Source organism: Sebastes umbrosus, chromosome 15, assembly GCF_015220745.1.
Source record: "Sebastes umbrosus isolate fSebUmb1 chromosome 15, fSebUmb1.pri, whole genome shotgun sequence".
NCBI lineage: Eukaryota > Metazoa > Chordata > Actinopteri > Perciformes > Sebastidae > Sebastes > Sebastes umbrosus.
In genome coordinates, this window is record NC_051283.1 from 5,372,764 (window position 1) to 5,388,737 (window position 15,974).

The following is a 15,974-nucleotide window of genomic DNA, read 5'->3' on the forward strand; positions in this document are numbered from 1 at the left end:
ACTGGGGGTCCCTGGACCCCACTTTGAAAAAAGCCCTGCCCACGACGACATGACTGGTCAGATGTCTGGCTGCTTTTCTGCCGCTGGACGTTGACACAAAAGAAAAGGGCTGGATGGAAAACCAGTTAATTTCAAGTTAGTAAGGATGAGATGCTGCTCTCTGTTGCAGGGCACAACTTTAAGATTTATGCTGACAAGACGAGTGTATTTTTACCTAAAAAAATCTCAGCCCAGTACAGCTTTAAAGAGAAATACTGATGGGGGGGGAAGGAGACAGCAACAGTTGCAGCTGACTTTACAACCTTACACTACGAGGTTACAGAGGGGTGAATCAATGGAAAAAATAAAAGTGCCTGAGGAAGTAGCACACAACACATCTCCTCTCCTAACATGAATGAGGTTCAGGAGGAGACCGGTGCACGGCCTTGGCAGAGAATCAACTGGGAAGCCTAATTACGGCTGTCATGTGTGAAAGCTGTGATTGCGGATGTCCAAATGTACAGTTTCAAACACACACACGGGGGGGGGGGGTTATTTCTGTCCCGTAGCCTGGCCTGGATCTTTAAGTGTACTGCTGAGACATCAGATAAACCGAGAGGAGGGCAAAGCCGTCAGCATGGCACAGACACGCAGCACAGAGCCACAGACTGCTGGGGGGCCTGGGATAGGGGGGGGTTACTAGCTACTGCTGCTTCACTAAACATAGATCTGAAGCTGATGAATGAAGCAATGTCACAGAGGAGACATCAGCTCTGAGGGGACAGAGACGACACAAACAGGGAAATGTCCTTAAAGAGTTCTTGCTGATTTGAAAGACGTTTGCTCTTTCCCAAAAGGGTGAAACAGAGTTTGTGTCTTCAAAGTCGATACCATAGATTGTATATAAGCAGTGGATGTAGTCACCGTGACGTCACCCATTGGTTTGTGGATTGCAGTGTTCAAGCCTCGGGTTCGGCATTTTGGCCATCGCCATCTTGATTTTTTTTGCAACCAAAAATGACACGAAAGTAGGGCTGAACGATCCTTGAAAAAATATCTAATTGCAATGCGATATGATTTGCGATATGCGAGGGAATGATTTATTTTACATCATTATTCTCATTTTCATTGAAAAACATATTAAAGTGATTATGGCGTGATTTTTTTGCGGGGATCTGTACCAAACAAAGATGTTTTCTTAAGTCTGTAGAATATGATGTATAGGTATCTGCAGCATTACAATATTTAATTGAAAATGGTACTTTGACACACATTTCGCCTTTAACAAATATTGCGCATTCTGCATTTGAAAAAATTAGAGAAAGCCATATTGCAATTTTCGATAAAATTTCAATTTTACCAGACCGGACAACGCCGTAGTAGCGATCTGTCAATCATAGCCCCGCCCTAAAGCATCCCCTGCTTTATGGTCTATTTGACTCTAAATGGGACCATAATTTACTAAATGAACATCATGCTGTATTGAAGAAGACTTGAAACTAGTGATTGAGACCATAAACTCATGTTTACAATGTTTACTGAGGTAATAAATCAAGTGAGGAGTAGGCTCATTTTCTCATAGACTTCTATACAATCAAACTTCTTTTTGCAACCAGAAGAGTTGCCCCCTGCTGGCCATTAGAAAGAATGCAGGTTTAAGACACTTCCACATTGGCTTCACTTTTCAGATCTGGAAGAATCCCACTGGTCGATACTGATAGAGGCTAAAATCTTCCTGTGGAATAGTATCAATCAATCATATGATGAAGATGAAGCTTTGAAAAACGATATCATACCCGTCATGTCAAAGGTGCATGAGAATAACTGGCTGGATGTCAGATTTTTTAACGACATCAGCTCCGTCTAGCAGTGTAATCCGACTATAACCAGGTTCTGCCACCAGGGACTCACTGACTGAATGCTCACTTTCTGCTCTAGACACCATTACTCATCATTACAGCAGCAGCAGCAGCAGGCTCTGTCCTGTCCTCTCCACCCGCCAGTCCTCCACCAGTCCTACCCCAAACTGACATTCAGCTTGATTAGCCTAATCAGAGGGATTAGCCAGAGGCGGAGAGAGTGAAGGAGGGAAAGAGAGACCAGACAAGAGATGAGCAGGGGGAAGAGGAAAAAGATGAATGAGCAAGAGTCCCTATGGGTCTGCACATTTCATCTCATGCTGCTCATCTTTAACAGCTGCCTCAGTGAGCTGCCACTGAGGCCTGTCCCTCCTGCCAGGAGCTATGTTGGAATTATGATGGACTATCAGTGCACACCCTGGTACTTACCACTGAAATCACATGGGGCTTGGCCTACTGACATGCATATTTTGAATGAGTTTCTGCAGGTATCAATTTCTGGAAATTTAACCTCTAAATTATGTTGATGTTCGGTAGCTTCGTGACAGTTTAATCTACCTCATACATTATCCCGTAATGGCTTTCAAAGAGGAGTGGAGATTGACCTAGCGAAAGGAATACAACTTTCAATAGTTTTTGACGTGCTTATTGCTATATGTGTGTCTCTCCTGGACAGTTTATATGTCGTCATCAACAACAACAAGCAAAACAGAATCTTTAACCTACAGGACCGGTTGTACTTTTGGATGAAGCAGTCGATTGCATATGCAATGAGGAGAAAGAAGCACCTTGCAACACTCTGAACTGTAGGGCTGGGACAATATGCACTATCACGATACTTGGGTGCCGATTCAATATGTATTACGATTCTACAAGTATTGCGATTCGATATTACGATTTATTGCGATTTTTGTTAACTTTTTTAACACTAGACCATGGGGAAAAAGTTGATTCATACACTTCTAGGGACTTTTACTTTGAAAAATCTCTAAATTACTCCAGTAAAAATCTTTGATTTTCAGCACGTATGTCGTCAGAGAGGTCCTGAAGTCAAATATATCAGTCATTGTCAGGAATTATTTATTAAACAATTTTTTAACCCAAAAATCAAAGAATAAAGACATTTCCCTCACAAGTTAGTGGTACTTTCTTTTTAATCTATGAGGGATATGTCATTTTTTATATTTCTGGTGAATCCAATTAATCTTATTTCCATATATGTATTTTGTATATACAGTTCCCTTTGTTAACACCTTATTTTGAAAACCGGACGTAGTCCCACGTGTATACTTCCGCTAACTTCTCCAAGTCCGTCTCTAGCTCTCCCGTCAGCTCCGTTCTCTTTATACATCCATGGTCAGCTCCATCGGGGCCGTTCGAATGTATTTAACATAAATGTCAGTTTATGGGTGCTCTACAGTTGTAGCGTCGGCCGATTTAACCACGGAGATGAGAGCGACGGCCTGCTCGACTGCCACGTTACCGCAATGCGATAACGTTTCCTGTCTGTGACAGAGTTAGCATGCAGCTTTAGCCGTGATGTCTAGCTCTGCTTTTCCTGCCAATGTGTGAAACCCAAAGTGTTTCCATACTTTAACGGATGTGTAGTGTTTACCACGCTGGATTTAACATGTGAGGGTGCAGGTCGTATCCACGTTACTCAGACTACAACGGTCTGGGTATCATCGGATAATCCGTTATTCCTTTTGAATTCAGAAAAGAAAAAAAGTTTTTTTATTTTTTCGTTTTAAACCAAAAACGAGAAAAACGGCCGTTTTCTCGTTTTTGGTTTCTGAATCAAAAAATGAAAAACGAACCCAAACCGGGCCGTTTTTTGTTTTTGCGAATTCCTTTTCTCATTATTCGTTTTTAATTGAAGAACGGAAGTCACGTCGGTTTTTCGTTTTTTCGTTTTAAACCACAAACGAAAAACGGAATCACGTGGTGCTCTGTTTGTTTTTTGTTTCCAAACGAAAAACGAAAAAAACAAATTAAAAAAACGATCCGATTTAGTTTCTTCAAGATTCTTTCTGTCATTTTCTCTTTTGAATCGAAGAGCGGAGAACGGCAGTCACGTGACCAGGAAGTGAAGGCAAACATGTCAAAATAAAAGCCAAGAAGATAGTTTGGTCATTCTATAAAAGTGTAACATTATTTAAGCACAGGATCAAAGTAACAGTAGAAGATAAATAGGCTAAATAAATACACAAATAAATACATACATAGATATTTTTTTGTTTTGTTATTTTCATTAACACATGAATATCTTTTATCCAAAAAGTGTGTGATAAATTACAGGGAGGGTCTCTACAGATGTTATACAGAACTCTCACATAATTGACAATTTTCTCTCTCACACCCTTACTATGGGCTGTTTCTTTATGTCGGCAGGTGAGAAGCACTATGTGGCTACTCCTTTCAACACACCTGACACTTCCACCTGATCCCTTCACTTCATTAGGAAGACTGTAGCCGAGTAGTTCTACATCATGATAATGCTGATTTTTCAACCAGCGATTATGACATTAATGCCAGCTAGACAGAATAAAGCTCTGTCTGTCATGACAATAGTACTGGACTGAAGGCCACTTCATCACTCCAGATACTGTAGATTTAACAGATACCTGCTGTCTTCAGAAGGCTGTAAAGAGTCACCCGAGTAAAGGAAAGGCCTTCAGTACAGTTCTATTGTCATGACAGACAGAGCTTTATTCTGTCTAGCTGGCATTAATGTCATAACCACTGATTGAAAAATCAGCATTATCATGATGTCGAACAAATTAACTAAATTATATATACTACCAAATAGACTAGAAATGATTGAAAAGCATCATAAACCACCAAACAGAATACAGAAAGTTAGTGATTTCAGTTTTTTAGTGAACTCAGGCTGATTAATCCTCATATTAGACTATGATGTCCGAAGGTTGGCAAACATGCTGATCAACCATACTTCTCTATCATTGATCATGTTTATTGACTTGACTTTTCATCTATAAATGCGTCAAAATTGAAAATTTGACTGAAAAGAAAATCCTTGGGGATTGAGGAGTGGTGACCTCTGACCCCTACGGTGACCTCTGACCCCTGTGGTGGGTAACGTCACAGAAGGCCTACTCATCAAATGCACTGACTTCACTGATACCGAATCTCCCTCCAAACTAAATTGTAAAGCTGACGGCCCCTCAATATGATCTGATCAATACAATACAATACAACTTTATTGTCCACCAGGGTGGAAATTTGTCTTCGGCTCACAAAACACAGAAAACAACAGACATTAAAAACCAGACAGCAGTTAGTAAAAAACAGAAACAGGTTATGTTACACATTAAAACAGTTCATGTCAGTGTCTGTGGCTCAGATCTGCTCAGTCACTGTGTTGAGTTAAGAATATTGATGGCATTTGGGATGAAAGACTTTTTAAACACATGTTTAGTTGCCAGAGGGGCTCTATAGCTCCTCCCGACTGGCTGCAGAGAGGATGGGAGCTATCTGCCAGGATACTCCTCGCCTTCTTCCTCGTCCTTTCTGTAAAAAGTTGAGTCAAGGGCTTTTGGGGTTTACCAACTATTTTGCCTGCCATTGACACAATCCTAGACAGTTTATTCTTCTATCTACAGTGTAGGTGACCGTACCAGGCAGGAAGGTTAAAGGTTAAAACACTCTCAACAATAGTTTTGTACACTAATTCTAAAATCTGCTGGCTGACACCGAGGCCACTAAGTTTCCTTAGAAGATAAAGTCGCTGTGAGCATCTCTTGAAAATATACTCTGTATTTTCAGAGAAGCTCACCTGGGTGTCCAGGACTGTACCGAGGTATTTAAAGTGTTCCACAGTTTCAACATGTTGGCCATCAAGTGAAACTGGCTCTGTGATCAGATGTTGTTTTGTGCAGCACATGATTAATTCTTTCTTCTCAGCCACATTGATTTCTAGCTGGTTAGTGTGACACCATGTCTGAAGGGCTGTAGCGTGGGTCAGATAGGCAGCTTCACCTAGTGGGCCTGTTTCCTGTAAAAGGCCAACTAAGGCCATGTCATCCGCATACTTAAACAGTCTAAAATGTTTCTCATTGATCATAAATTCATTAGTAAAAAGAGAGAATATCACAGGGGAAAGAACACAGCCTTGTGGGCAGCACGTCTGACATGTTCTCCCTGACACAGACCCTCTGATCCACACAACTAACCCTGTGTTGATGTTGAGATCAATGAGCCTTTTCAGGAGAATATGCGTCTTCATTGAGTTAAAAGCTGAGCTAAAATCCACAAATAAAGCTCTGGCATAACCTTTAGGATGCATAAGGTGTTTTGTGGACGGTGTTAAGCAGAGTCAGCGTCGTCTGGGACTCTGTCGCTCTTATTTAAGCGAACTGGAGCAGATCTAGCTTAGTAGCCACTGTGCTGGTCAGGTGGCTGGCAAGAACTCATTCCATGGTTTTACACAATATGGAGATTATTGCGATAGGCCGAAGATCACTTGGCTTACTTGCGCCCGGCTTTTTTAGCACAGGTCTAATTATTAAGAATTTCCATGATTTTGGCACAGTGCATATGTCTAGGATATATAATTAATTAGGCTTTTTTAGGTACAGTATGTATTTATTTAGCCTATTTATCTTCTACTATTACCTCGATCATGTGCTTAAATAATGTTACACTTTTATAGAATGACCAAACTATCTTCTTGGCTTTTATTTTGACATGTTTGCCTTCACTTCCGGGTCACGTGACTGCCGCTCTCCGCTCTTCGATTCAAAAGAGAAAATGACAGAAAGAAACTTGAAGAAACTAAATCGGGTCGTTTTTTTTAATTTGGTTTTTTCGTTTTTCGTTTGGAAACAAAAAACAAACCACGTGATTCCATTTTTCGTTTGTGGTTTAAAACGAAAAAACGAAAAACCCACGTGACTTCCGTTCTTCAATTAAAAACGAATAATGAGAAAAGGAATTCGCAAAAACAAAAAACGGCCCGGTTTGGGTTCGTTTTTCATTTTTTGATTCAGAAACCAAAAACGAGAAAACAGCCGTTTTCTCGTTTTTGGTTTAAAAATAAATGAAATGAAAAAATAAAAAAACTTTTTTTCCTTTCTGAATTCAAAAGGAAAAACGGATTATCCGATGATACCCAGACCCTACAACGATAAAACTTCCTTCTGCCTCCACATAGACTCAAATGAAGCAAATATATCGGTTCTGGCATTAAACATCGATTCAAAATCGGGATACATAAGTGAATCGTTTTTTTCCCCCATCCCTACTAAACTGACATTCAAACTCCAGCCTGCTGCGTCTGTTTGATAAATATACTACTTGTGTTTGGGGCAGAATGCGTAGAATCTGCACGACTAACCAGCACACAAGCTGCAGTAAATCTGGCCCTCTGCGCCTCTGTTGTTTAGTCGACATAATTAATCGTTCAAATGGGGAAAACACCACACACTTATGTGAGAGTGTGGCCTTGTAGGCGTTCATGACATTGCTTAGTTGTATCCATGAAAATTGACAGACAGTACTTACTAAGCATAGTGAAGCCTTGAGATGAATGGGCTTAAAGAAATACACACATTACCAATGTTCACTGCCATTTTCCTCAGGCCATCAGAATCACTTGAAACATGCCAATATTATTTAGAAAAATTTAATAAAGAAACAAGAAGCATGAATGCTGAAGTACACGAATGGCACATCTGCATTCATACCAAGGTCACTTATTTGTGTCAGGAATGGGTCAGAAATCAGTCACTTCTGAATCTATTAATTTTCTGTTTTTCAGTCGTGACGATAAACAAATGGGGAAAACTGAAGTAATATTTGAGTTGAAACAATAAACCATAAGCAACATTAAGGATTCATGTGTTAGACTGACCTATATGTACTCAGAAGTCTGCTGGTGCTGAACCTACTTGCCCACCGCCCCCCACACTGTGGTTTTGCTTTTTAGAAATAATTAGAAATAAAACCCATTTAGTTATTTTTTGTGTATCAGCGCTGTGTTATCAATACATAGTCAGACGACGGGCACTACAAAAGCGAAAGTGTCTGCTCCGTATTGAGTCTCAGCACAGAACAGCAGAAGTCAGATTTCACAAACGGGACGAGAGAGAGTTGACGGACAAGACGATGGCGGAGGATTTGGTTTCAAAGCAAAAGCGCCTATTTGGCAATATTTTGAATTTAAATCCAGTGCTATAAACTTGTGGTATGAAGCTGTGCAGAGGACGGATCGGTCACAGCTGGTTTTGACGGCTCAGCGGGCACCAGGAGGAAACCTGCAGCCCTGCAGCCAAAGCTGGACCGGAGAGGCCAGACACACAGCCATCCAATAACAAAGGTCAAAGTAGTTCTCTACAGATATTGAGCGTCATCTGTTCTTCCGGTGTTGTCACAAGTTTATTTAGCGGTGGGAAAATGTCCTTACGGTGACATCCCCACCTTATAACACAATAAAAAATGAACACTTTTTTTAAGATTTAAGGACAAAAATGTGCAGATTTATTTATTGTATTGAATTTGTGGATTGTTTGTTAGCTTTCCGATGATCAGAAAGGGGTGGTTGGCCATCATGGGTCCACTTTGAGGGCCCCTGTCTCCTGAACGGATGGTCATTCTGGTGAATCAAAACATGTTCTAACACTCTCTCATATAAGTTGACATGTAGGAAAAAAACACTGTTCAAATAGAAAGTTGTGAGGTCAGAAAGTGTTTGATTTCTGACAGAATGACCCACCACACAAAAAGCATGAACACTTGATGGGGGAAAAAAAAGCACAAGCGCACATCATTCGTTTAGCATCTGAACTGGACCTCCTCAGTGTGGCTGGCCACCCTCAACAATGGCCCATGGGATTGCAATCCTCTGCACCAGTAAGTATGAAATGTCACACTCAAAGACTGTCCATAAAATGGGAGTCAGTGTGCTAAAAGAAATGTCTCTCCGTGACACATTAGGAAGACAAATTCATCCAGAGTTTTGTGTCACAGGGGCCTCTGCTGTCTGCTGCCTTCCCCCCGGGGATAAAGCTTCGCATCTGAGCAATGGGAGTTGACAGGAGGTGGGCGAGAGGAAGACACTGACGAGAGTCGATCAAAGAGTGTGGCAGGTGACAGGGGCGTCACGCCGTCTACTTGACAGAGTGGCAGGGTGTCTTTTTTCACCCTGGATGAGCAGCGCCGCGACTAAAACACAGATGAGAGGTGGCGAGAGGGACCGTGTCCTCTGCTCGCACGACACCAGAACCTCAATACTACATGAAAGCTTGAGCTAAACTTTCTTCTACAGCCGGGTTCAGACCGGACATTAACCCCTTCAAATAGGAATCTTCACACATTATCTGCTGTTTTTCACACAATCCTTGTCTTGCATGTAAAAAAACTGTAGATGACAACTAACGCACCTTTCTGTTCTCGGTGGCTGCAGGCAAACTACAAGTTGTTAAGTGATGCGTCAACACAGTTTGATGCGGCTGCTCAGCTGCAGCACAGAACTCGTGTGGATCTCAGAGCATCAGAGCAGGAACAGACTCTGAAAACAGTGTTTGCTGCAGGAGCAACCAGATGGTCCTCTGTTTGTTGTTTGGTACTGACGCTTGAAGTCCTCAGCTTGCAGTATACTACACTAGTGCTGTCATAGCAACTAGAGCTGGGACCATACGCTTATCTCCCCATTAGTTGGTTTCTGCTCTTTGCGGCCGGCTGCAGTTTGTTTTGGTTGACGGATACGGAACGGATATAACGTCACGTTACTCAGACTATAACAATAGAAGCGGTAACTTTCTTCTACCTCCACATAGACTCAAATGAAGCAAATATATCAATTCTGGCATTGATATCTATTCATTTTTTTTCTATTAACTTATTTGTTGATTTAATTTATTATTATTACTTTATTTTATTAATGTTATAATTTTTTTTATTATTCTTTCTTTTTATTATTATTATTATGATTTTTTTTTTTTCTTTTCTTAATTTTATTTCAATTTTGAATGCTGAAGTTGTTTTCCCTAGTGTACTTATTGTGTTCGTCTCTAAGCTCAACTACTTAAAAAATTGGTTTATAAACTATTGTTATTATGAACTGTAAATTGCATATATGAGAACAACCTCGAAAAAAGGGAAAAAATAAAGTATGAAAAAAAAGAAATCTATTCAAAATCGTACAAAAAAGAAAATTGATTCTGAATAAATTTTTTTCCCACCCCTATCATGCAGCATTAGCTATTAGCAGTTCTTGTCTTCGCTCTAATCATTTCTTGTTGTGACTCACCTGCACACTTTGTCCTGCTGGTCAGAGGAGGTCCAGGTGCTCCCGTGCCCCCCTCCCCGGGCCGGGTGAGCAGGACACTGATGCGGTACTCCGTGTCCGGCTCCAGATGCCAAATCTTATAGGTGAGTGAGCCCACGCCGTGAGTCTCCGTCCACGTGGACTGGCTGGCCCGGTACTGGATTTCTCGCCGAATGACCGGCCCGTCCCCCACGATGGAGTTGGTGTTGAGCTGGATGATCAGATAGGTGGGGCCAGCCCGCAGGAGCTGAGGGGGCGCGATCGGCGTTGGGGGCACTGCAAATAAAGAAATGTCTTGTTATTATATTGTATATCTAAATATGTAATCCTATTAGAATACAGTTGTTTATGAGTGATATTACTTAGAAACAACAGAAGAATATATAGATGAAATCTGCCCTTGAACACACTGATGAAAGTCAGTCAAAGTGCCATTTTCTGCAGAAAAAGAGCCAAGTCATGCCAGCAAAGGAGAAGTCAAGGATTTCTGTCATTGATTTTTCTTTTTTTTGTTTTACACTTTCAATAACATTATTTCTGCTCTGTTAGAGCATTGAATCATAAAAATCTTTTAATCACATCAGGACTATGAGAAAGAGAGAGAGAGAGAGAGAGAGAGAGAGAGAGAGAGAGAGAGAGAGAGAGAGAGAGAGAGACGGAGTGAGAGAGACTCTTGAATGTTGGAAATTCTTAATTTCCATTCTAATGACCCTGAATAAAAGCTCATTTGAATAACTAATTCTGTCCTTTCTGCATATATATAAAAAAAACAGCCTTGATGCATAATATGACCCCTTATCAACCCGGCGAACATGAAATGAATTCATCACATGATGTGGTATGTAAGGAAATGTGTGTATGTGTGTGAGTGACGGGAGGGTTGACGGAGGGCGCTTTCACAAGCCAACATTTAGTGGGTTTTAATTGAATGGTGCTGTTCGTTTTGGGCTGGGATACTCTGGTGTGGACCAAAACAACCGGTCCGAGACCACTTGTGAGAGGTGTTCTTGGACCGTACGCAGGCTACCTGTGCGTAAACGACAGGTTAACATGAGTGGGAGAGGACTGACTTGGACTTCTGCAGAAGTCCGATGTTTGCTCGACTTCTGGGCCGAAGAGAACATACAGAATATGATGAATAAATTCCACAAAACAGTGACAGTTTATAAAGTAATTCAAGATAAACTGGAGTAGAAGGGATTTGTGGTGCACAGTAGATCAGTGCCGAGTCAAAGTGAAAACACTTCGACAGCAATATTTCAAAGTCTGTGATTTCCCGCATAGAAGTGGCAGCTCTCGGGATGAAAAAGATAAATTTGCCCCTCAGCAAATTATTATTTTTTTATTTGGTCCGCTATAATTTACACACTGTGAAACAGAACCAGAACAGAAAACGGACCAAAAGGATCAATTTCACTCTGATTCGGACTAACCAAACGGACTATGGCTAGTGAAAGCACCCTGATACATTATACAGTGACATTATTTACTAGAATGTGTAACAAGAGACATTGTGAATGTGTGTTACTGTGTACTTAAGGCAGTATTTTAGTATTTTTAAAACATGTTTGTTAGCTTTCCTTTTGAGAGTGAGATGAGGATATCAAGCTAATGTCTGCATGTATTGAACTGGAGCCAGGACGTGGTTAGCCTAGCTTAGCATAATGTATGGAAGCAGGGGGAAAGAGCTAGCCTGGCTCTGTCCAAAGTTAAAAAATAAGTTGTGTTTCACCTTTACAAAAAGAGAAATACAAATATATATTATACCCTGCTCCAAATCGCCGCAACGCCTTATCTGGTGTGAATGCATCCTAAGCCTAAACCATGCTAAGCTAGGCTAACCACATCCTGACTCCAGCACTGTACTTGATGCACAGACATCAGATTAGTATCGATCTTCTCATTCTACCCTCGGAAAAAAAGAAATAAGCTATTTACTAAAATTTTGAACTATTTCTTTAACCGTACCTAGCCTAATAGTGTGTTGAACTCAGTGTTGGGTAGTAATACATCACTGAGTAATGTGATTACTTTTTTCAGTAATGATTGTGAAGGATTACAATATGAAATTCAGTAATTATATTACAGCGACTAATTCCATTAACACTTTGTTATTTTGGCATTTTAGATGGTTGGGCAGTTGGATAGAAGGCAGACATAAGTCTCGTCTGTTTGTTTAGTTGAGAACTAAAACTAAACAAAAAGTTTTAGTGGAAAACTTTTGAGCCTTTGCCTTAAAGATTTAAATCTCCACCGCTGATGTAGAAAGGAAGGGACACCCTTTGATGCTGCCGCAGTGTTTATTGATGTATATATTCATGCTGTAAATATGGGCACTGATGGACTGAATATTATTATTCAGTGGGGGTTTTTTTCTGTCTCGTGTTATGCATTCTATGAATTCTATTTCATCTTGTTTCTTTATTTTCTCATATTTTATCAAATGTGTCTTATTTGCCATCCTATTTTACATCAATTAAGGCATTCTATCCCTGTTTTTATGTTCATTTAATTATTTATTTTATTTGCACACAAAAAAAAACTTTAAAATCCAGATAATGAAAACAAAAAAAAATGTGACGGGAGAGGTGAAGAAGCTTCAGGCTTATACAATATACCTCCTCTCAACATAAGGAGAAAAACAAACAATAACTAAAATAGGAAAAAAAAAGAAAAAAAAGAAAACAAAGCAAATAAATTTAGAAAAATACAACAAAAATAAAAGTCCATTTCCCTATTTCCCTTATTGTAAATCACTTTGTGCAGCATTTCTTGTATTAAAGGTGCTATATAAATAAAGTTTATTGTAATTATTATTAATTAGCCTCCACCAAAAGAGGAAGAATACACCTTCTGGTAACTCTTGCCCAACACTAAATTAATCATGCGTTCCTCCATCTAGCTTACCTCTGACAATGAGTTCTCCGAAGTTGGAGACGGCGGCGCCCCGGGGGGACAGGGTGATGCAGCGGTAGAGGTCCTGCTCCCCACGCTGCGCCTCCACATGGAAAGTCGCCATCAGCCGTTTATGGCTCAACCGAGACAGCAAGGACGTGTCCAGCACCATGCTGTTTCTCCGCTGAGAGAGACAGAGAGAGACAGAGAGAGAGAGAGAGCAGGAGTGAGCAACCCAAGCACACATGTTTACCTGAAGTCTATTCAAGTGATTAAAAATGGGCGGCAGGCTGAGGAAGCAGACAGGAAGACAAAGGAGGGGTGGAATTAGCTACACGGGAGGGCAAGATAATAAATGCGTGATAAATGTCACCGGTAACAATAGTGTTTTCGCTCGTGAGGCCTGTGACACGGGGCCTCCCGGGTTGTTGTTTCCGGCGCAGGGGGCTCGAGCTGACAGCTCCTCATCTCTCGCCATGCTAATGTGTCAGCGCTCCAGGCACACTGGCAATTGGCTCGACCATCGGAACACGAGGCCAGCGCTCGCAATGAGCTGCTTCCAGGTGCGAGCTACAATATATGCAGCTCTCTCTCTCTCAGAATAAGCAGATTATTATGTAAACTGTCGCCTGCTCTCGCTGTTTTCAAGTAAGTGGGTTTGACATCCGCATGTTTGAATTGGTTTAGGGAAGGATGGGGAGGAAATGCAGTGCTGTAAGAAGATGTGAATGTACAGTGGTTGCTGCCTAAAGCTACAGATTATAACTTTTGGTATCAATATAATCTCTCCCTTTATTTAAAAAAAAAGCTCAAGGAGTTTTTTTTTTGCAACTTTTTTTGTTTTCAACATTCAGTTTTGAAGTGCCTTTTCAGAGCACAGCATCCATATTTTAGATTTTTTTTTCACATCAGTCACCTAAAAAAACTGTATCCAACATTAAAGTAGGCTTTTAAAAGCAAAAATAAATGCCTCCATTAGCCAAGACTGCTGCCATATCCTGTCTGGCAGCGAGCCCCGAATCACATTGTAATTAAGAGTCAGTGCAATAACTAATTCAGGTTTGGACCCGTTGATGTTGGAGATGTAAATAGCATCTGAGACAGCCGTCTGCAAGTGTGGGCCAGAGGACAGGGGAGAAGAAATATGATGCTAATTGATTAAGAAACATTATGCTAACAATTTGTTTGGACTATCTAAATAGAGGAAAGGTGTGGAGGTGAGCAGCTCCAGACTGGTCCAGAGAGGACCTCCACAGCACCGCGGAGATCAAAGAGAAAGCAGCAATTAGCAGACTCGGCGGTGATGATCAAACGGGCCACGAACAACAAATGGAGGAACAGGAGGCTGTAATGGATTGCGATATATATCTCTATTTTCTGCCGTTACCAGGGTTTTTTTTTTCTCTTAATGAGAAAAGTAGGGAGGAGCCGGAAGCGAGTGTTGACTTCTGAAGAGTAAGTTCACCGTAGCACACTGTCAAATTACAAAAGACAAGCCTTGTATTGTTTGTTTGTGACTTTGTGTGTGCGTGTAGCTCCGTCAACAAAGTCACAAACTCTGAAACTGATAAAAAAAAAAATGTCTCTTTCACATGCCGATGATCTTCAAAGGCTTCCAATTCGGAGAAGAGAGAGGGGTGTTGCGAAATGAAATCGGGCGGAAACAAGGGATGGATCACCAAGTATACCGAGATCTCATTTGCAAAGCGTCTTCTCTCTGCTGCCATCATTTCAAAAGCACTTAGATGTGCAGGCTTCAAGGCCAGAGGAGAAGAGTGGAGGCATTCAGGGATGGATTTTTGAAGACTAATATTAGCTCATATTCAAACTAGGAAAATTGAAACTATTTTCAGTCGGTGCATGAGAGAAATGACTTGAGGGGCTTTAGTAAACTAAATGCCACCACAATCAAAAAGCTACAAAAGCAGAGGCGCAAACTTAATAATCTTCCAAATGACTCATTTCCCTGCAACAACACAGCCATTAAAACACAAACAGAGTCACAAACTTACTGCATTATTTAGGATTATTAAGTTACAGTATTATTACTGGACTGGAATATGCTGACAGTTAAGATAACGGCTCTCATTTCCTTTAACTACTACTACTGTATACAGTTCATCACGAGGTCAGAGGAGGTGACTCCTGCTCTCTGTCATCAGGCAATTCATTTGTTGGATATTAATAGAGATTCAGTGTTGTACTTCCATTGAGTCGGGGGAATTTAGAAAACAAGAATAGCAAAAATGATGTAGCAGAAGCGGAGATGTCCTGATTTATACGAGTCTAGTTTCATAACAGTATATCCTACAGACTCCTAAAGCAACTAATGTGTCTTTTCTTTTTCTCTAAACTCCAAACCTCCAGCTTGTGATGCAGGCTCACAATTAAAAAATTGTTGTGTCCAAGATATGTAGAGATGCAACGATCAGTCGACTAATCGATTAGTCGATCGCCAGAAAAATAATCGTCAACTATTTTGATAATCGATTAATCGTTAGTAAAAAGTCATTTTTCATGCAGAAACCGCAGAAAAATGCTGTTTCACATACAGAGATTTCCTGCTTTTCTCTGTTTTCTATCGTATTAAACTGAATATCTTTGGGTTTTGGAGTGACAGAACAATACATTTAAGATAAGATAAGATAAGATATTCCTTTATTGGTCCCACAGTGGGGAAATTAGCAAATATATCACCTTGGACTTTGAGAAACTGGGATGGACATTTTTCACTATTGTCTGACATTTTCACTCCAAATGTAGTGCAAATTTTAACCTAAATTCAAGAAAATCTGCAAAAGGAAATTACAAATGAATGCACCTTTTGCAGCATATTTTACCCACTATAATGTTAGATAAATACGAAGAAGTTAAACACCTAATCGAACTAAAAAGTAACACAGTTGAAGCTGCCAAATGCAGGAAGAACAACTGGCAAAAGAAAAAATTGCAGA

General features: G+C 40.5%; 1 protein-coding gene across 11 annotated transcripts in view; it reads right to left on the bottom strand.

Annotated features, from left to right (window-relative positions):
• Positions 1-15,974, bottom strand: part of ptprua (protein tyrosine phosphatase receptor type Ua) — a 271,405-nt gene that overhangs the window by 86,542 nt on the left and 168,889 nt on the right. For all 11 annotated transcript variants that reach the window (XM_037793898.1, XM_037793895.1, XM_037793894.1 and 8 more), the window contains exons 6-7: positions 13,033-13,204; positions 10,108-10,401 (exon numbers count right to left, since the gene is read on the bottom strand). In XM_037793898.1, the coding sequence (XP_037649826.1) occupies positions 10,108-10,401; positions 13,033-13,204 (466 nt within the window). The remainder of the gene's footprint in view (positions 1-10,107; positions 10,402-13,032; positions 13,205-15,974) is intronic.